The sequence below is a fragment of the Euwallacea similis genome, chromosome 3 (assembly GCF_039881205.1).
Source record: "Euwallacea similis isolate ESF13 chromosome 3, ESF131.1, whole genome shotgun sequence".
Classification (NCBI taxonomy): Eukaryota; Metazoa; Arthropoda; class Insecta; order Coleoptera; family Curculionidae; genus Euwallacea; species Euwallacea similis.
In genome coordinates, this window is record NC_089611.1 from 5,685,301 (window position 1) to 5,706,598 (window position 21,298).

Here is a 21,298-nt window from a genome sequence, read left to right on the forward strand (position 1 = left end):
TATTTGCATTTCAAACGCGGTCCAATTCTCACTAATTTCCCTGCCTGTGCTATCAACCTCCACGTTCAAATTTCCTAATTAGAATGGAAAATGCAATTTCTTGAACAAAAATTTTTCTCATGTCCAATTTCCAGTTTCGAATGATGCATAAATTTATGAACGACAATTTAGATGCTTTTGGCCACAAGCAGGTATGTTCCTGGATGTAACTTTATGTATCTCCATTCTGGTAACTTAGTTCAAAACTTTTATTGCGGACATTTTCAAATTGGAGTTGTGGGTTTTAAAGTAGTTATTGTGCAGGTGTCCCTAGAAACCTGAAAGAATGAGGATTTGAGTGCTCCATAACTACCTACGCTTAATAATCCATAAAATGTATTACACAATTATGTTGATTGAACCCGCTTTTGTGCAATGCTAAATACCCATTAAGAAACACGAGCGAGGGCCACAAGTGCGCTAGATAACCCTCTGTCTTATTATCCTTCTTGCTTTTATATCTTTTATCATCTTATTATGTTTTTAGTTCTAAATACATTTGTTCAAATCTGCCATTCTCCATTTTAGGTGAGAAACCTAAGATTATTCCGGAAGAGGAAAATTAAAATAAGTTTTCCGAGGGAAAGTTTATAATGAAACCAAAGCCATACAGTGGTCCCAAATTGGTGGTGGATATATTGGGACACGGTAACGAATAAAATGGGAATAACGAAAACGGAATGGAAGCGTAAAGGGCGATTAAACGAGAAAAGTTTTAAGCAGTTGTGTTGAACCTGAACTAATCTCAACTGAATTTTATGAAAATGAGCAAATGGCAACATTAAACTGAAAAGAAAATTTTTCTCAATTATCTTGAAGAAGTGGATGTAATGGGTACCAATCTATGGTCGTGAAGTCAAAGAAAATTACATCACCAAGGCCTGTTAGGCAGTATTGCACCAACTTATGACGCAGCTTTGCTGATACATTCGGCTTTCCGATAAAAATATTACTTCGCTCGTCTGTTGCTATCGCAGTCTATTATTTACATAGGAACTCGGTCTATTTTGAATGATGAACCAAGATATTTTATTTGATGGAAAAACACATATACGTCATTTCAACTTATAAAAAATGTCAGCTTACCAAGGAATGCAGATGGTTTTCTCTGCATGCAATAAAGAACATTTTGGCATTAAAATAAAATATTAAAATTAAAAAAAAAACATTTTCAATTAATCAATTTATTTTACACTTTCAAAATCAACATTTGGAAAATAGAATATCGCAAAAGTTTAATTAAATTCCAGCCTGCATGTAATGTGCATCGTTAAGGGAGATGCCAAACAACGTTTTTTTCTTACCAAAAAACGATCATTGTTACATTTTATTTTTACAGTGTTGCTGAAATGCAAAAACTTACTTGAGGTTGAAAAGGATACATTTTAACAAAAAAAAAATGGCCTATTTCGCCTCAAAAAGTTCACCCATTATCGCCTAATCCACTTTCTTATATCTAAGCCAAGTTCCTCCTTGAATAGCATTGAGAAAATGGAAAGGTACCAATTTGTGTGGATGTTTCGTTTTCGGGCTGAGCGATATATCAAAATGTTTTATAATTTGCGCTACCCCTAACTTGACCTGCATTAATCCAAACCTTTGGCCTGAAATAAAACCGTGGCAAAACTAGGATAAGGACAGTGAGTAATGATTCTGATTCGTCCCAATAGTGAAACAAACCAATTCCGTAGCGTTAAAAATATGACCAAAATGTCCCGGCCACTATCGGGGCTCGAATATACAAATTCTTTTAGAGTCCCCCAGAGAAAAGTCACATTTATATGAATCTGGTAGTCGCGGTGGCCAAAGTTGAAGGCCATTATTTCCAAGACTTATTCAATGATTTGGAAACTGTTAGATTAAAAATTTCCGAATATTCATGCTGAAATGCGAAGGTGCACCATCGTAAATAAACTCCATTTGCAGCACAATTATAGAGGTTCAAGAATAATATTTTGTAAGAAAAACATATTTGATTATCCGGAGTTGGTTTACTCCTCTGTTGGAAGAACCGATATAAATTACGCTACAGTGATAGTCATATAACATAATGAAGGCCAGTTGTTCAATCATGTAGGTCTCTCCTAAGAAGAACTTGTTAAGATAAACGGGCTTAATCATGATTGAGTAACTCAGCCTTAAATTCGCTACGATAGTAATTCCTAGTTTAAATACCAACCTATGCATGCTCGTGGCCCATTCCCAAAGGGAAAGAAAATTGATTTGCTTATTTGATCTCTTTCCATCATCCTTTCTGGGATAAACTCGTCTGGGTTTTTGAAATATTTCTCATCCTTCATAAGCATACTATGTGGTATAATGACCCTATCACCTGGATATAATTTTACCGAAATTTTCTTAAATTCCGGGTTATCTGGAGTATACTCGTATGTCTGAGTGCACATTTTCACGAAAATATCCATGAACGGAGTATATCTTAGCGATTCTGAAACAAGCAATACATTAACATTAACAACATAGAAGATTCTTTAGAAGGTAGTAGCATTGAGTTAAATGATCCCTAAAGGATTACGAGAAATCAAAGAGGTTAAACGAGTATTGGATACTTTCATCTTACTGATTAAGCCACATATTAAGTTTCCTCCTCCTCCTCATCATAGCCGGAAGTTCTTGAAGTTTTTTTTAATATGATATTTTTCAACTTACCGTAGACGCAAGCGTCCGTCCATTTTAATTCTGAAAGTGTTTCGTAAGTGATGCCGCCCTCATTTTCTTGTTCCACAGTCTTTATTTCTTGCCTGATTTTCTCTTGGTATTTTGGATGCGTTGCCAGGTTTAACAACAAAAACGTTAAAACCACCGCAGAACTTTCGTATCCATCAAAGAAAAATGTAACTCCATGTGCAGCTACTTCGGTGTTAGTTAAATGTTTTTCCTTTGCAAGTTGAAGAATAAACTGGAAGTAGTCATTATGTTGCTCCAGGTTTTCTTTTCTATGCTTGGCAATACGCGATACAATACTTGAGAGTTCTTTTTCGACGTCTTTGGGAACCAACCTACAATGTACACATATAAATAGCTCCATGTGGCCCCCATGAAGTCCCAATTTAAACCCATTAGAATTCATTTTTTGTTTTTTTTTTTAATGAAAATAAGCAACTTTTATATAAAGTAACTTTGGGCGAATCACTCTTAGTATCTTAAAATACTTACTTGACAGATAAGAGTTGTCCCAAAAATGGCATTATGGCATTTAATTGTTGCAATATTGCATTGAGTGAACCAGGCGTCAACACACGATTTGCGAGAGTCATAAATTCAGATTCTCGCCTATAATCTTCGAATGAGTTGCACTGAAATCCAAATGCCACCCGAGCCACGTTATCCAACGTAAATCGCTTGGATAAATCCTTTGTTTCAATACCGTCCGTTATGGCATTTGGATGACTTTCTATAAAGTTTATCATTGCCTTGCTGACGTCCCACACTGCAGGGAATAGATTTTTCATCTAAAAAGAAATTCTGAAGTTAACATTCATTTTCAAGCAATTATAAACACTAAAAAAATTTGCGTGAATGTAAGTGATTTAGTTTTTATCAAAGGACTTGTTGTGAGAAGTCTACTATTCGCTTTCCGTTATTTAATCTAATTCATCTCACGAAATTTAAAAAATCTAAATGATATGCAAAGTTAAACAGAAATTCACCGCTATGATGGAACACTCATGTTGACTTAATGGACGGTCATGTTTCAAGTATATTACGTGCACAGAAAAAGGTTAATACTTGATTTAAATATCTAAATCTGCAAGTAATATCCTTAGTTAACGTCAAATAAATGCATTTAAATTGAGATTAAAGGATGAACTGAAAGTAATAGAACATTTATTTGATGTCGCCTGAAAATCGAGAGGTGTTATATCGGGTAACCGAGGAGGCCAAAGAATTGGTTCATCAAACGTACGAATGACCTTCAAGTTGTAAACCCTGGACCTTATGAATATGGGAAGTATGCGATTGGTTCTCATGAATTGTTCTCCGCACAATCTAATTGGAAAAACATATTTGACGGACGACGACAAATATGGAAACATTTTGGTAGCACTCAAGCACCTCATGAGTAATAAACTCTGCTGTAAAGGCCTCTTTCATTATATTTATTTTGTATTCCATTGTAGGATTGATTGCTCTTTTTTACCCCTTTACCCTTACTCAGTTAACAAACTCTTAACCATACTTACTATTACAACAATGTATTTTTATAACATGTCGTTAAAGTTGCCTGTATTTTAGATTTTGCTTGGTCACGTTATAAAGAGCAATCAAACGAAATAAATCCGTTATATTAGGTTTTCCCGTATTTAACAGATATGGGTGATTAGACTATCATTCGAGTTGAAAAATACCTTTCCACTTGTAAATCCAGGAGTAAGCATTTGCCTGGTGTCTTTCCATTCTTGATTCCTGAGAACAAAAGGGTTTTGCCCAAAAAGGGGATCATTTTTCTTATCTATGAAGAAGTCGTTATTGTAAAACGACTTGTGGTCTTTCACTAAAATGTTATTCACAAAATCAGGATCTCTGACTAGCAGGCAAGGAGTAATTGCACGGAATATTCCTACAAACGGATATCCCTCGTATTTTCTGAAATATGAAAATTTAATGGTAGTGGTAGGAAATGCTTCTTTGTATGGTTACACACATGTATGCAACTCGAGACATATGTTATTGGATATAATCTACCTCATATCGGTTGATGTGTAACTTGTTTACATTTACCTGTAAATCTCCGCTAAAACTTGTCCCAATGTTTTCCTCCCGAATATGTGCTCAGGAATGTTACCAACTATCGGCCACGGTTTTGGACCCGGTATATTTCTATTGGCCCAATAATAAGATCGGATTTTGTGGCATAGCAAAATTAACACGATGCAAGTTGCTAATAAAACAGAAATCATGACGAATAGTTATAGAGATCACAACTAAGAAAAGCAGAAATCAAATTATGCGAACAACAAAGTTTACGAATATCTACAGAAATATGCGAAGCTGAAGATAGCACTTGATCTTTCATACCTAAATAATTTTGTGTCTGTTTATTATTTGTACTTGATTGCTGTAACCGTAATGATAACCTAAACAATTGGATAAGATTTTCTTTAAACATTTATGTACTTGATCGATCGTATTATTTAATTTAACATAATTTGAAATAGCTCGAAGTGCGGAAAAGTATGCACTCTCTGTGCAATTTGTCTATCTTAAAGTAAAGTTTTTCCAGTCAAGACTAAAGTTGACCTAAGGGATTCCGATCTCTGCGAAGTAATATCTACTGTGAAACTTTGAAAAATGTCTGCTTTTTCTTTGTTACTGTAGAAAAATGTTTATGATATCGATTTGTTAAATCAAATATGAAATATAAAACATGAACAAAGAATCAGCTAAAGTCGGTCGTACAAAAATATCGCATGTCACGCGACCGAAAATATGGTTTGGGCTTTTGTTACGTTAATAATTTTTTTCCCTACAAAGCTTAAAAAGACACGATTATTAGGAGTGTTGAATGACTATCGTGTAAAGATCGTTTTCACACTTTTTTTCTAAAAACAGTTGAATAACACATTAATAATGGCTCGCATATGGCTCATTATTTACCTAGAGAGCTAATCGGCTACCATGTCGTAATCACCTCGTTGCTCTTTTATTTATGGTTACCATGGAAATAAATATCACGTCACCATTGATGTTGTTATTCGAAATGTGTTGGTTTTTTGTGTTTCAGCATTAATCTACTATGTTTAATTTGGGTAGAGTATTTATAATTTTAAAATATAGTTAAAGATAGAAGGAACAATCGTACTATGAAATATATGTTCCTCACTTTTTAGGGTTGGGATTCACGCTTGACATTCGGATCATAATGGGCTTTACAATCTTGATGTGTAATATACCATTTATTGCACATGTATCCTAATCGACTATTAGCATGTTGCAGCATTCATATAACTGTCTTGATGATGCTTGATGCATGTGTGGTTACTATGAAAACAATGTTAAAAATTTCAGTAAAAACGCATAAAATCGCATTTAAAATCACGTTTGAGAACCATAGTTTCAAACATGGTTAAAACGTTTTGTTATTTCATTTATTTCGACATTCCTGATAATAAAAAAGTTATGGACTTACCTTAACTGACCTGAAAAAACTGCTCATAATGGACTGTTTATTGTAACTAGTTTAGATAAAAAAATAAAATAATTGGAGGATATCTGGGACAAAAAAATAGAGGAGAAATATGGGTAGATACTTCAATGGAGTTTACATTGTCCAAACCAGTCAATACGTAAAAAACAATTAACAAGCCCAAATACAATGAAAATAATCCGACTGCTTTATTTAACAAAACATGCAAATCGACATCAACATATATTCGATTTTCAGAGGACCAGCGTTCCAAAAACTGAAAACAACAAGAGAAAACGTGACTGTTATGAAATGGTGTACACAAAAAAACATCAATTGTGTACAAACTAAAACTGACACCGATGGTTTAAGTAAAACCTATTCGTATTGTATACTGCAATAAATTTCCACAGATGGGTGCCACATCATCTACATTAAAAGAGTCTACCAACGATAATGCATACAGCCTTGTGGTTTTCATTGGGCCCAAATACCTGCCAAAAACACACAGGAGAAAAATTGGAATTTATTTTTAAAAAAAGGGGAAATAAAATGGCATGGTGTTCAGCGAGTCATCAAAATAACCATTTCTGTCACTGAGAAAACAATTGTCTTTTTTCCATGGTCATGGAATTTTTTTCTTTTCCCCATTAACATTACGAGAGTGTTTAGTTGTGGCAAATTTTATTTTGCGGTTTTAAATTTATTTGCATTGCACAAACGACATCCAAGATCCCTATAAAATACAAATCGTGTATATTCACGGCATGCTCTGGAAGAGTAAATTTTTTGAGGTTTTTTCAAATAAGTCCAGAAGTCAATATATAAGAAATAACACAATTGTAGAAGTTTATTCAAAATTCAGTTATCTGTAAATAATATATGATATAGAAATTTAATTTGTAATCTTTTTGTATCTAATCCAAATTCCTCCCTTTACTTCGTTGATAAAGTGGTATGGGTAACATTTAATAGGTTGCTGTAATTTAGGACTAATAGAAAGTTCAAAGTTTTTGATCACACTAGCCGCACCTAGTTTCACTTGCATAATTCCCAATCGCTGACCTAAAACATAATAAATGATCGTTTTTTCCTGAAATTAAATTCGAGTGCCATTTTTAAAATCATATTTATGTTTTAGTTACTTTTTTTTTTATCAATCAAAATTTTTTTTTGTTCCCTCTCTTTTACACATTCTGATGTTTATCAAAAAGAAAGGACTTACAATATTTCCAATTCGTAAATTTCGTTTGTGAATTATTTTAAAAATATCAAACATGTCCATAGATATCAAAACAAGTATTTTTATCCTTCGTATTTGAAAAATCAATCAATTAAAACCGATTTTGGATGTAATCTGAAAAGCTAAATCAGTTTGTATTGAAAAACAACTTACCAATACAAGTTCTAGGACCGTCACCAAATGGAAAGAAAATTGATTTGTCGGTATTAGTAAACATCCGTTCCGGCATAAATTTGTCAGCATTTTCAAAGTATTTATCGTCTTTCATTAAAAACGCATAAGGCAGAATAACTGTATCTCCAGGAAATAATGTAACTTTCATATTCTTGTACGAAGAATTTGTTGGTGTGTATTCAAACGATTCTGTGCAAAGCTTTGTCATGAAATCTACTGGTGGTGTATATCTAAGAGATTCTGCAATAATTTAAATTTTCTAGAAAACATTTAAGAAAATTGAAAAATTCGGACCATATAAGCAAGCATTCAGCCAAGGTAACTCGTGGAGTGCTTCGTATGTGAGTTCGCCCTGATTTTCGTCCTCGCTTTTCTTAATCTCATCTCTAATTTTTTGTTGATATTCCGGGTTCTGAGCGAGACTGAGCAGCATATATGAAAGGACCAAAGAAGATGTTTCATAACCATCAATGAAGAGGGTGCTAGCGTGGCTGGTGATTATGTGGTCACTCCAGTTGTATTGCTCGCCTTGGTCCATCAAAAATTGCAAATAATCATTACCTTTAATATTGTTTTTTTTTCGATAATTCATGATATCGGACAAGATTGATTGCAACTGGACTTCTGCCTTGTTCGAAAAAAGCCTAAAATAAATATGAATAAGAGGATGATCAAATTAATATACAGTCATACTCGAGTCGAACACTGTAAGAAGAGCACCGCTACATCACATTTGCACTTAGTTCTGAGTTGAAACGGTGCTGTAGTGATGCTGTTTTAATCGCATTCGTAGTACCTTTCGGTCAGTGTTGTTATATTCGGAAAAATTTGTAAAGCCACAAAAACTAAGGATGTCATTATCCCTGGACTTAAAAAGTAATTTGCCAACTTATTAAACTCCGATATATCTTCATAACTTTCAAAAGCTTTTCCATCAATTCCGAATGCCGACTTAGCCACATTATCCAATGTCAACCTTTTAGTCAACGCTCTTGTTTCGATGCCGTCTGTCGTTGCTCTTGGGTAATTTTCAATATACTTGACAAAATTCTGACTGATGACTTTAAGAATAACATACATGTTTTTCATCTAAGAATAATAAAAAATTGCAAATACACTCACTTTCACATGAAATGCACCACCCAGTAATAATAATAATTAAGTCTTGTAATTTTGGCAACATAATGCTTCATAATAGAGTATCAAATGATCAGACTTTCAGTAAAAAAGAAAGAATGCTAGTGGTTTTTTTGTCATCGACCTATTAGATTTTTTATTCAATTGTAAATAAATAAAATAATATTTACATGGAAATATCAGTTTATTTTGTTGTTGAACTGTGAACAAGACATCTCAAAATGCCCCCAGTGAGACAGCGTCGAAATTTTTCCCACGTTTCGGATTTTGATAGAGGGCGAATTATCGGCATGAAGGAGGGTGGACTTTCTTTTCGTGAGATTGCCCGAAGAATGAATCGGAACCACATCACGATTGCGAGAATATGGTCTTCGTGGTCTGAAGAAAGGGTTCAGCGACATCGTCCAGCTGAACGTCCTCCCCATAGCAGCAACGCACGTGAAGATCGACTTCTTAGACGGATGGCCATTGGTGATTGATTTCAAACAACAATGTTTGTTGCAGTAGATTGGATGGGAGCTCTAAATCGTCGGGTGTCGATGGCAACAGTTTACAGAAGAATTTCGTCTTTTGGCCTGCATTCATACCGCCCAAATCTACGACTGCCACTAACCGCCCAACATCAAGCTTCCAAATTGGCCTGGTGTCAAGAACGAATTGATTGGAATCATGAGTGGAACAATATCGTCTTCAGTGACGAGTCGCGATTTTGTTTATGGATCAATGATGGTCGTAGAAGAGTAAGACGATACCGAAGTGAAAGAAGAAATTTGCAATTTTCTGAAAGGCGCCACACAGCTTTAACACCTAGTGTTATGGTCTGGGGTGCGATATGTGTTGGCCGAAGATCTTCTCTTGTATTCGTTCCAGGCACCCTAAACGCACGTTGCTACATTGACAATGTTCTGAGGCCAGTATTAGTACCTTTCATGCAAACTTTACCAAATGGCATTATTGAAGAAAGAAAACCTTAATTTGCCTAAAAGCAATAATATTGATAAGGCGGCCCGCCAAACGTATATGCGAGGTCAGCGTTTTTAGTGTTCCTTTGGATGTGTGTTCTTTTTAAACAGTTAGTCCGTAATATATCGTGTTGTAATCAGGTGCTCCCTTTTTTCTTTTTCTCACCCACTGAAGTAACCCTCAACAGGTTATGGGCCCAGTGTGCGAGTGAGAGTAAGTCGCGAGTGTTGTAGTGAGAAGTGTCGGTTTGAGCTTTTGTTCGCAATTATACGACTAATTACAAAATTAGTGTATTATCTGCCATAAAAAAAAAAATGGAGATCGACAAGCCTAGAATCGAAAAACTACGTGATTCCGAAAACTGGCAACAGTGGCAGTTTGTTATACAAACGATATTAGACAGTGAAGATGCGTTAGACATCTGCAATGGTACTGAAAGAAGGCCTGAAGAAAATGAACTGGACTATGAAAAGAAATTTAAAAAATGGATCAAAGGTGACAGGATGGCAAGAAAACTGTTCGTCACAACTGTGGAATCCAAACCGTTACAACTGCTGATGAATTGTGCCACAGGAGAAGAAATGTGGAAGAAATTGCACAGCGTGTACGACTTAAAATCAGATGAAAGTTTATCCCTAGTGCAAAAGAAGTTCTTCGAGTTCAAGTGGGACCCCAATGGTAATGTTGCACACCATGTGTCAAAGCTGGAGCAACTGGCCAGCAAAATGAAAAAGCTGGGAGGCGACATTCCTGAGTCCATGTTGATCACAAGAATTCTATCAACCTTGCCGTCCAAGTTTAACTATTTTCATAGTGCCTGGGATTCAACTCAAGCTTCTAAAAAGACCATTGAGACCTTAACAACTCGTTTATTAACTGAAGAATTACGTTTGGAAAAACAGCGGGAGGAAGAGGAGGAATCCACAGTCGCCCTGTTATCTAAAGTAAACCTAAAAGGTAATTTTCTCAAGAAGAAAAAGTTTTTTCAGAAACAGAAAGAGGACTCTAACGTGTCGCGCTGTTCCTTGTGTCGGAAAGTGAATCATGAGCGGAAAGACTGCAAAGGTTGTTTCTCGTGCGGGTCAAAAGAACACTTAATAAAAGACTGTTCGTCAAAACAAGGTGATCAATCGAAAAGACAAGCTTTTGTTGGGAATACTATTGTTAATGAGAACAGTGACAATTATTGGTTGATAGACTCAGGTGCTTCAAATCATATTTCAAATAAGCGTGAGTGGTTTTATGAGTACAAGGAATTCCCGGATCCAGTAGCAGTTTACATTGGAAATGGTGACCAAGTACTAGCACTAGGTCAAGGTAACATAGATGTAGAATCTTTTGACGGCAAAGAGTGGATAACGGCAACATTGTATGACGTGTTATTCATACCAGATATGGCTAAGAACTTATTCTCGGTTAAAACAGCAGCTAAGAAAGGTATTGACTTTATTTTGAAAAATAACGGTTCACAGTGTTTCTTTACTAGAAATAATAAAGTTATCGCTGTTGGAGTCGAGGCCGATAATCTTTATCGAATTAAATTACGTGTGATCTTGCCGAAAATCGTTTGTGCGGCGACTATGAGCAATACATTGCAACTCTGGCATGAACGCCTATGTCACCAAAACAAAAAATATGTGAAATGCTTTCTTAGGAACTCTGACATTGCATTTACCAATGACAACCTTTTTTGTGATGCTTGTGCTTATGGCAAACAACATCGGGAGCGTTTTAGCAGAAGGGAAGATATTTCAAATAATGCAAGAGAGCTTATCTACTCTGACGTTTGTGGACCTATGAGTGTGCAATCTCCTGGACAAAAACGATATTATGTTTTATTTAAAGATGATCATAGCAAGTATCGTACTGTTTATTTTCTACGTGAAAAATCAGAAGTAGAACATAAACTAAAATTATTCTGCAATGAAGTAAAGACAAGATTCGGAAAAGACATTGTTGAGTTACGTTCGGACGGAGGAAAAGAATACGCCAGTAAAGAAATATCCGTTTTTCTGGGTAACAGAGGAATAAAACATTCGATCACTGCTCCTTATACCCCTGAACAGAATGGAAGCTCTGAAAGAGACAATCGCACCATAATGGAGGCAGCTCGCTCAATGTTATACTCCAATACTAAAATTCCTCAATATCTATGGGCAGAAGCCGTTAATATGGCCGTATATGTAATTAACAGGACAGGACCTACAAGATTAGACCGAAAAACACCATATGAACTTTGGTTTAACAAAAAGCCAAGATTTGACGACCTCAAAGTGTTTGGCACTGAATGCTTTGTCCACGTGCCGAAACAAAAGCGTCGTAAACTGGACAAGAAAGCCCTTAAAGGATATCTTGTGGGTTATCTCGAAGGTGTCAAAGGATATCGTGTGTGGGTACCAGAGCTCTATGATGTAGTGCTAAGCCACGATGTTGTCTTTAAAGAAGAAACTCTCTCACCTACCACGTTTGAAATTGAAGATCACAAACAAGACGTTGAAAACAAGGATTTAGAAGAGACCAAAGAGGAGGTACCAAAAGTTTTGCCAAAATTACGTGACAGAAGCATGCTAAAAAGACCTGATTACTTCGGAATTCCTGTAGCTATGTTTGCTGAATTTGAACCAACAAATTTCAGAGAAGCAGTTTCTTCAGAGAACTCACAAAACTGGATAAAAGCGATGGAGGAAGAGATGTGCTCTTTACAGAAAAATAATACGTGGCTACTGGTTGATGCACCAGAAGATAAGAAAGTTATAGGAAATCGTTGGGTCTATCGAACTAAGCACAATTCAGATGGAACAGGTGCTGATCGTTATAAAGCTCGCTTGGTCATAAAAGGGTATTTTCAAGAAAAAGATATCGACTACTCAGAAACTTTCAGTCCAGTGGCACGTTTTGATACTATCAGAACAGTGTTAAGTGTAGCAGCACGTGAAAAATTAAATTTAAGTCAATTTGACGTTAAATCAGCTTTTCTTTACGGCAGATTGGAAGAAGAAATTTACATGCAGCAGCCTGAAGGGTTTGAAGATGGGACAGAAAGAGTGTGTAAATTGAACAAAGGCCTATATGGACTAAAACAAGCCCCTAGATGTTGGAATCGGTCATTTAAAGATTTCCTCATACACTGTGGCTTAAGGGAGAGTAGTGCGGATTCATGTTTATTTTTCAAAGAAAGTAATGAAAATAAACTGCTACTACTTCTATACGTCGATGACGGCCTAATTGCAACAAATAGCCAAGAAGAAGCCAATCAACTTCTCAGTCAATTAACTTCCAGGTTTGAAGCAAAAATTACAAGAGAGGTAAACAATTATTTGGGAATTGAGATACATCAATTAATGGATGGTTCAATTTTTATCAATCAAGCTGGTTATGTTCAGAAAATTTTACATCGTTTTGGAATGCTGGAAGCAAACGCTGTATCAACTCCCATAGAAACTGGATGGAAAGCAACTAAATCTCCTGAAAAAGAAGACAATTTTCCATATAGAGAAATTGTGGGAAATCTAATGTATTTACAAGTAGTGACTAGACCTGACATTGCGTTTGCAATTGGTCTTGCCTCCAGAGCACTAGATAAACCGACGAAAGCGCATTGTCAACTTGTTAAAAGGATCCTCCGATATATAAAAGGAACAGAAGATGTTGGATTGCTTTATTCCAATACTGGAGACTTCATGACCTACAGCGACGCAGATTTCGCAGGAGATGTCGAGACCAGAAAATCTACTACAGGTTCATTGTGCCTCTATAGTGGTGCAGCGGTGACATGGCGTAGTAAAAAAACAGCAATGTGTTGCTCAATCTACTACGGAAGCGGAATATGTGAGCGCGGCTAGTGCGGCCAAAGATATGTTGTGGATGTTACGATTGCTAAGTGAAATTAGCGAGGCAAAACAGGAAAACACTTTGTACATGGATAATATGAGTGCGATAAAGTTAGCCAAAAACCCTGAGTTTCACGAACGTACTAAACATATAGATATTAGGTGTCATTTTATAAGAGATCTTTATGCTAAAAGTACAATAAAAATAGAGTACATTTCGTCGGAAATGCAAATCGCTGATTTGTTTACAAAGGCCTTAGCAAGACCAAGATTTAATTTTCTAAAAGGTAAATTAGGCTTAACAAGTTTCGAAAAAATTCTATCTTAGTGTTGTGTTGTTTATTGCTTTATTCTAGTTAAGTTTTAGGGAGAGTATTGAAGAAAGAAAACCTTAATTTGCCTAAAAGCAATAATATTGATAAGGCGGCCCGCCAAACGTATATGCGAGGTCAGCGTTTTTAGTGTTCCTTTGGATGTGTGTTCTTTTTAAACAGTTAGTCCGTAATATATCGTGTTGTAATCAGGTGCTCCCTTTTTTCTTTTTCTCACCCACTGAAGTAACCCTCAACAGGCATTTTCCAACAGGATAATGCAAGACCACATAGTGCGAACATTACTCGAAGATACCTGGAAGAAGCATAATTGGAAATACTGCCTTGGCCTGCACGGTCACCGGACCTATCGCCCATCGAATATCTTTGCGATATGAGTCGTCGTCTTCGAAATTTACCGAGGCCTCCAAACAATGTGGATGACCTATGACATCATCTTGAGGTAGCATGGAATGAAATACCCCAGGAAGATATTGATCATTTGTTACAAAGCATACCGCGAAGAGTACGTGCTTGCATTGCCGTACGAGGCGATGTCACTCATTATTAATTTTTTCATTATGAAATGTTGTATCTTTTAACTGAAAGTCTGATCATTTGATATTCTATTATGAAGCATTATTTTGCCAAAATTACAAGACTTAATTATTATTATTACTGGGTGGTGCATTTCATGTGAAAGTGAGTGTATATCAAATATATCAATATTTCCTAAATTTGATTTTTGACTATTGACAAAATGCGTTAAACTTATTGAGAGGAACATCTCTGAATAAATGTGCGATTTGTTGCATATTTCGCATAATACTTATTTTATTAATTAGGAATATTGACAGGCAAATATGAAGTAATCGACAAAAACTACCAAATTTACCTTTCCGCTAGTCATTCCAGGAGTGATCATTTGCCTGGTTTTCTTCCATTTTTCATCTCGCTGTATAAAGGGATTTTGTGCAAAGAGTGATTTGGAATCTTCCGGCATATTCAACTCATTATGTCTGAATGACTTAAAATTCTTCACTAATATTTTGGATACAAACTCTGGATCTCGCACCAACAAGACGGGTCGTGTCGATCTAAATAGGCCCACAAACGGGTATCCATCATATTTTCTGAAAATATTATTATTATATAGTTGATGAAATTGCGGTTGATGAACGTATTGATCCGGATTAAGACACCAGAAGTGTGTACGATCTTCCTCATAGATCCAAAGTGAGGTAACTCCGCAAAGTGGTCACCAAGAAAGTTATGGACTGAATGATCATGTTGAAAGCACCCTAATTTTGCAGTCTCAGAGGCGCTGTTTCGTGCAAAAATAACCAGCAACTTCCTTGTTATAGACAAGATTTATTGGTATAAATTGATAATTAACCTACTAAACTATATCGATAAAAATGAGCAATGACTAAGCAAAGCACACGACTTGCCATTTTAAAAGACAAGTCGTACTGCCTAAGTACTTAAATGACTGTTCCCTTATTAACAAACAAGAAAAAGCGGTATTCCGAAGATAGAGCGATTGCGACGTTAACTTGGGTTTAACAAGGCACATGTCCTAACAGAAGTTTTACCGAAACCTCTGTAGAGGACCTAAATTGTTGTTCACGTAAATGATTTCCCAAAGTTACGTGAACTTCGAAGTATTTATTATTATTTGTTTTCAACATTTGTCTTCAGTTGACGCGGAGAATACGCTCCTCAAGGAACAGCTCGGAATTTCTTACATTCTGCATATTAAATACTTTTCCTGATTTGATTCTGTCGATTAACTCGATGAAAACGGAATTTTATTCCTAATATAACTCAATATACAGCAATTTACTAAAATTTGTAAGTAATGTCTTACTTGTAACTTTCGTGGATGGCTTGGCCCAAAGTGCATCTCCCTAGTATGTGTTTTCCAATGTTTCCTAATAGTGGTATTGGCTTTGGACCTACTATACCGCGTTTTTCCCAATAGGAATATTTCAGTCGAGTCCATGAGAAGAATAAAATTAAGCTGACTGCTAAAAATACGATCCAGAACATTGTTAAGCACTAGTCGGATGTCCAACAATGAATGACTTAAAATTTAATGCCAGTAATTGTCTTTATAACGAATAAAATACGTAGTAACAAGCGATGATGAGACAAGTTTGAAGGTCAAAAAACAAGAGATAAATTAAATCAATGTACACCGACGCTCAAAATTTTCGTGTGCTAAAAACAATTTTAAGCGCTAGTTAAAAGGTTAGAGCCTCTATAACATTCTAACCTACCGATTCCTATGAATGTATCAGAGTGGTTGGGTTTCCCTGGCGGAAACCTCAGGGAGCAGTAGAGCATCGAAGAATGTAAGCATTTTCGCTAAGGCTTTAACGGTTTCTGAAATGCAGGGCGTTGAAATTTTTATTAGAAAAATACACCCTTAAAAGTGCAAATGTGCTATATTTTTATTTATCCTTGTATCTGAGACGTAATTGATTAACTAATAGTGAAATTATAAACAGGCACAGACATATATGTTTATACGTAAATCCAAAGAACTCCTTGGCAAACTGATGAAAGTTTTTTCTGTGGATTCTTTCGGTTTCTTTTCCAACTTTGATCACTCTTTAATTGGACAATTAGCGTGATGTCCAAATGACGCAGATTTATCTTAATCAACCCGAGGAAAGACGATTTTATTAATTTCTGGAATGTGTGCTCACGTAGCTGTGAACCCTCCTATTGGCATTACTATATTGTGTTAAATGAAAACGTCTCTGTAAACTAACTGTTGCGAAATAATTCTTTTATTTTGGAAAATTGAGATAAATGAAAACAAATGCGCACTAACACCTTATTTCGTTGATATCATATTACATTCATTTATGTTGAGTCCCAGTTGCGAGTTAATATTCAAAATAAAGGTTTTTACTTCGCCATTGTTTCCAGCCCTCGGATTATTTGCAAGTATAAAATCGGGTTTTTAATAAAACTTTTCAAGTTGTTTGATAGTTCGTTATGGCAACTTAGTTTTACAGGTGTCGGTAGAGGAATATTCAACTTTCATGCTGGGAAGAAGGAGCAGATGTTGTTAAAAGTTTTTAAATAGAAGGCATTCCCGTTTAAAATTCCCAATTTATATCAAAGTTGGTAAAACTTGGATTTATTTCGTAGGGTATCTATGGATATAGAAAAAGGATACTTTCGCGTTGCAATTTGGGCATTTATGCAGACGATGTCTACAATTCTATAGATACGTAAATTTTTTTCAGTCAAATGCTAATAGCCACAATTAACAATAATTCATTTCAAAAGCATATCTGAGAAGAAAATCGTTCCTTTTGTATTTCATCTGCTTTTTTTTGTGACGAATACTTACATACCGAGTGATTCTAGTTAAATGAGAGAAGCAAATATCTTAAAATCGAGAAGATCTATAAAAAAAAATGTTCAAATAAACTCTTTCTTATTTTCGAGGGTTCAACTTTTTATGTTGCTAATTGTTTTCCCCAAGGTCGCCTTCACCTGTCTTTTGGAGTAAACTTTTTTTGGAGATTCGAATTCTTTGTTGACAGTAAAAATGTTTTTTACTTGAAACATTTTTTGCTAAAAGTGATAAAATTCGTAATAATACTAAATGCAGAATAAACGTTTTATTAAACTTTGTTAAGGTTTTTGAACAATACTATTTGTTATGTAGTAAATTTTATTTTATTATAAAAAAAATCAGTCTAACAAACGTTCGAAATGATAACCCTGTTATTCAAGGCACTTGACATTTCTGCTTTGAAATAATCGTGTGGTATTTTCTAATAATTCATTTTGACAAGCTTTTCTGATCCGGATTTTCATGTCTTCGGCGGTAGGTAGCAGTCGGTCATAAATGATATGTTTCAAATGAACCCACGAAAAAAAATCTGGTGAACTCAAATCAGGTGATCGGGCTGGTCAGTCAACACTATCACGCCCAATCCAACTTTATGGAAAATGTTCATTTAGAACGTCTCTGACATTTTTGGCGTAATGAGCAGGGCAGCCATCATGTTGAAATCATATTGTCAACCTTCGCTCTAAATTAACTTTTTCAGGAAGATGTGACAAATTTTCTAGCAAAAAATTCCTATAATTTTCTGCATTGAGCTTTCCATCAATGAAGTATGGTCCAATAAGATGTTTACCTAAAATAGCACACCAAACATTCAAAGTCGCTGTCTTTCTACTTCACGCAATCAATGCGGGTTCTCAATCGACTAATAATGCATTTTGTGGTTATTCACTTGACCGTGGTTCATAAAGCTTGATTCATCCGAAAATAGCGCATATGAAAAAAAAATTGCGTGGAGTCTTCTTTGTGCCCAAGTACACACAAGTACAAAAATCCATAGTAAACTATTTTCAATTGGATTTGTCTGTTTTAACAAAAATTTTATGAAATGAAAGTTATAGCGCTGCCTAGATAAGACCTTATTTTGTGTTTAGTATTATTATGAATTTTATCATTTTTAGCAAAAAATGTTTCAAGTAAAAACATTTTTACTGTCAACACAGAATTAGAATCTCAAAAAAAAATTGTGTGTTCCATTTGAAAAAACGAAGTTAACTCCAAAAGAGAGGTGAAGGTGACCTTGGGGAAAAGAATTGATAGCATAAAAAGTTGAGCCCTTAAAAAAAAAACTTTATTTGAACATTTTTTTGTAGATTTTCTCGATTTTGAAATAAGATATTTGCTTGTCTTATTTATCTAGAATCGCCTGACATAGAGCGTTGTTTGATGTGACATGTGATCATCAACTCCATGATGTTGTGAACCAAAGAATTCCCGATTCCTTAATTCCTCAGAAAAACAGTCCAAGTGGGCTATTTGGAGGTTATTTTCGTGACTCTTATCACCGGGTCGAAAGTTTCTAATGCCATTTTGTTATTACTACCTTTAAGCATCATTTTATTGTTGATCCTGGAATGCGTCTGCCTTAAAAGTGAATCGCAAACAATTCCAAATGCGCATTTTACCTTTCGGGACGTATTGGGTAAGTGTGAATTATTCAAAAAAATTGTGGGTTTTGAAGTTACGTAACTCATGCATAAACGCTTTTAATTCGATGCTGAAGCGCGTTCTGGAAAGCTCAGCTACTTAATTCTTGTATATTTAACATATTTTGTTAATTATTTACCATTCCACGGCCGAAAGTTACGGTAATTAGACTAATTATTAGTATCAACATATGTATTTACAACATTTTGGAATACAAAACATAATATTTTGTCGTCTTGATATATTGATATATTAACTGAATCGTTGGATAGATAGCTGTCGTCAATAAATCACACCGATGGACGGGCTGACATATTAACGGCTACAAATTAGAGTAGACTTTCAATTTAGGTCTATGCAACAATGTGGAGCTAAAATTGAATTCGAGCTAGCGGCGAGTAATTAAGGGCAATCAAACAGTGTTAATATCGCCTACAGCGCAGCAACAACCAATATCACCCCTAAGAATATTGTGTCGCCCGGAATGTTATTTCACAACCCATTACAAGAATAATTTGATTGCTGTGGGTTAATAAGGACCTAGAAACTAATATCTTTGAGTCAATAATTCGAATGAATTAAAATGTTACACGGGATGCATATCAGGGGATCATGAGCTCGGCAAGCGAGAGGAATATTTGTATTTAGAATGATGTGCTTTGCGAGTGAAACAACGCTCAGGTCAGCAGTATTGAGCAATGTTGCAAACTGCAGTACGATTAATTGGCCAGCAAATTTACCAGATTTGATGTAGTTAGACGTTTCTCTTTGATGTCAAATAAAAACGGTGGTGAAAGTTAAACTTTAAAGATGTTTTTTGCTTTGCCTTTATCCTGAGAATCTGTATGTTATGAACTTAAAATATGTGAAGCTATGTTTTTTTAGGTAGCGAATAAGATACGTGATGCAATTTCCGCGTTGCATTATCAAAACATAGTGTTCGTTGAATCGATTTCTCTCGAAATCGTATCGAGATACAAAAATAAAACAAGACTATATGATTAATGGAAAAATTGCTTTTTCAGATTTTGTATAGAAGTTCATATTAGTTATACAGTGCAAAAAATTTTTAAGTGTAAATGTCGGTGAAATTAGTCGTAAAGAGCGTTCTCTTCTGATATTTTTCTCGCCTAGATGTTTTCATGATAATTGCCAAAACAAAGAGTTAAAATTTTAACTTTCAAACCCTGTACATCCAAAACAATGCATTTTCGGATGAGAAGCGTGTTTAGAGATCGATGTAAAATTAAGGTTTTATGATCCAAAACGGTTTACCTGACTTACCTTGTCAGATTTGAGCAGTAAAATTCAACTAGCGTCATCAATCCTTGTTAATGATGATGTGGTATCTTCCCTACAAGGTGCGTGTTTCCCCCTTTTTAATGCTGTTTCTTGTTTACGAATTGATTTATTTCACTATATGTATATGCATGGTAACACTCTTATTCCCGACAGAACTCAATCTCTCACGTCATCGTTGAAAAATTTTCGAGCTTTGTTACTCTGTTATCAGTAAAAACACGTATTTCTCCCTTTGAAAAGAAATAAGAAAAAAAGATCATCTTGTGCGTATTTGGTGCGTGATATATTTGTTCTCTGGTACATGGTAAGACGAAATTTTGCTACATTTTTGCCACCAATATACTCAAGGGAAATGGTCTTTTCTCCACAATCAAGCGTAAAATACACTTTTATGCTTCCAAACGAAAGGGCAAAATGCTGATTTTACGGTGAATTTTACTTTTTCGCTTGGAACGCGGTCATAGAGTTTTACCTTGATTTTTGCTGCTTTCTTAGGGTTGGCAACGAACGTAAATAGTTCACTTTTGGCATATTATTTAATTAATGCCGTTGTGGTTAAGGGGAGCACAAAGTTTCGAGCAATACCCGCATCTCGTGTCTACTTTTTCTCATCCAACGATAATGTATTTCTTTGCCTTCTAAATGAACAAATAGCTATTTTTTAATGGAAGTTGGTTTAAGTTAGCTGGGTGCTGAAATTAGGTAGGTGCCATAATTTCGAAACCTTTATGAAGAAAAATGGCAAATTGCACTGAATCACTAAATTATAACTGGTGTAATAAATTGCTGATGAAAATTACTCAGATGATCAGGTTCGTTTTATGTAGATATTTCAAAAGGATGTTCCAGAAGGAGCACCTTGGCAAACATTTGCCCTAGTTGCAAATTATACAAGGTCTTTTTCCAGTTAAACTTCTTTTCCGTTAAAACGTGATAAAAGTTTTACAAGGGGTTAGTTCAACTTGATTAATGTGTTTTGTGCCTTCCTTCCTCATTTTTAACGTGAATTGTTAAAGTTGCATGCATAATAACACGATAGCCAGATAATAAATGACTCCTTTGAATATGTAATGGGACGCAATGACTCGATTCCGTACAATGCCCCGATTAATTAACTTTTATCGAAAAATC

The 21,298-nt window shown here is 35.3% G+C and overlaps 2 protein-coding genes across 2 annotated transcripts in view; one reads left to right on the top strand and one right to left on the bottom strand.

Moving 5' to 3' along the window:
• Nucleotides 1-21,298, top strand: part of LOC136419804 (nephrin-like) — a 161,290-nt gene that overhangs the window by 82,063 nt on the left and 57,929 nt on the right. The window lies entirely within an intron of this gene.
• On the bottom strand, nucleotides 1,477-15,927 carry LOC136419625 (uncharacterized). The gene is made up of 12 exons (XM_066406106.1): nucleotides 15,713-15,927; nucleotides 14,738-14,975; nucleotides 8,398-8,690; nucleotides 7,896-8,245; nucleotides 7,581-7,841; nucleotides 7,088-7,249; nucleotides 4,780-4,966; nucleotides 4,407-4,644; nucleotides 3,214-3,509; nucleotides 2,707-3,056; nucleotides 2,219-2,485; nucleotides 1,477-1,643 (listed from the first exon to the last, which is right to left on the bottom strand). Exons 1-12 carry the CDS (start codon nucleotides 15,892-15,894, stop codon nucleotides 1,477-1,479), a joined length of 2,991 nt encoding a protein of 996 aa, XP_066262203.1. The 5' UTR covers nucleotides 15,895-15,927.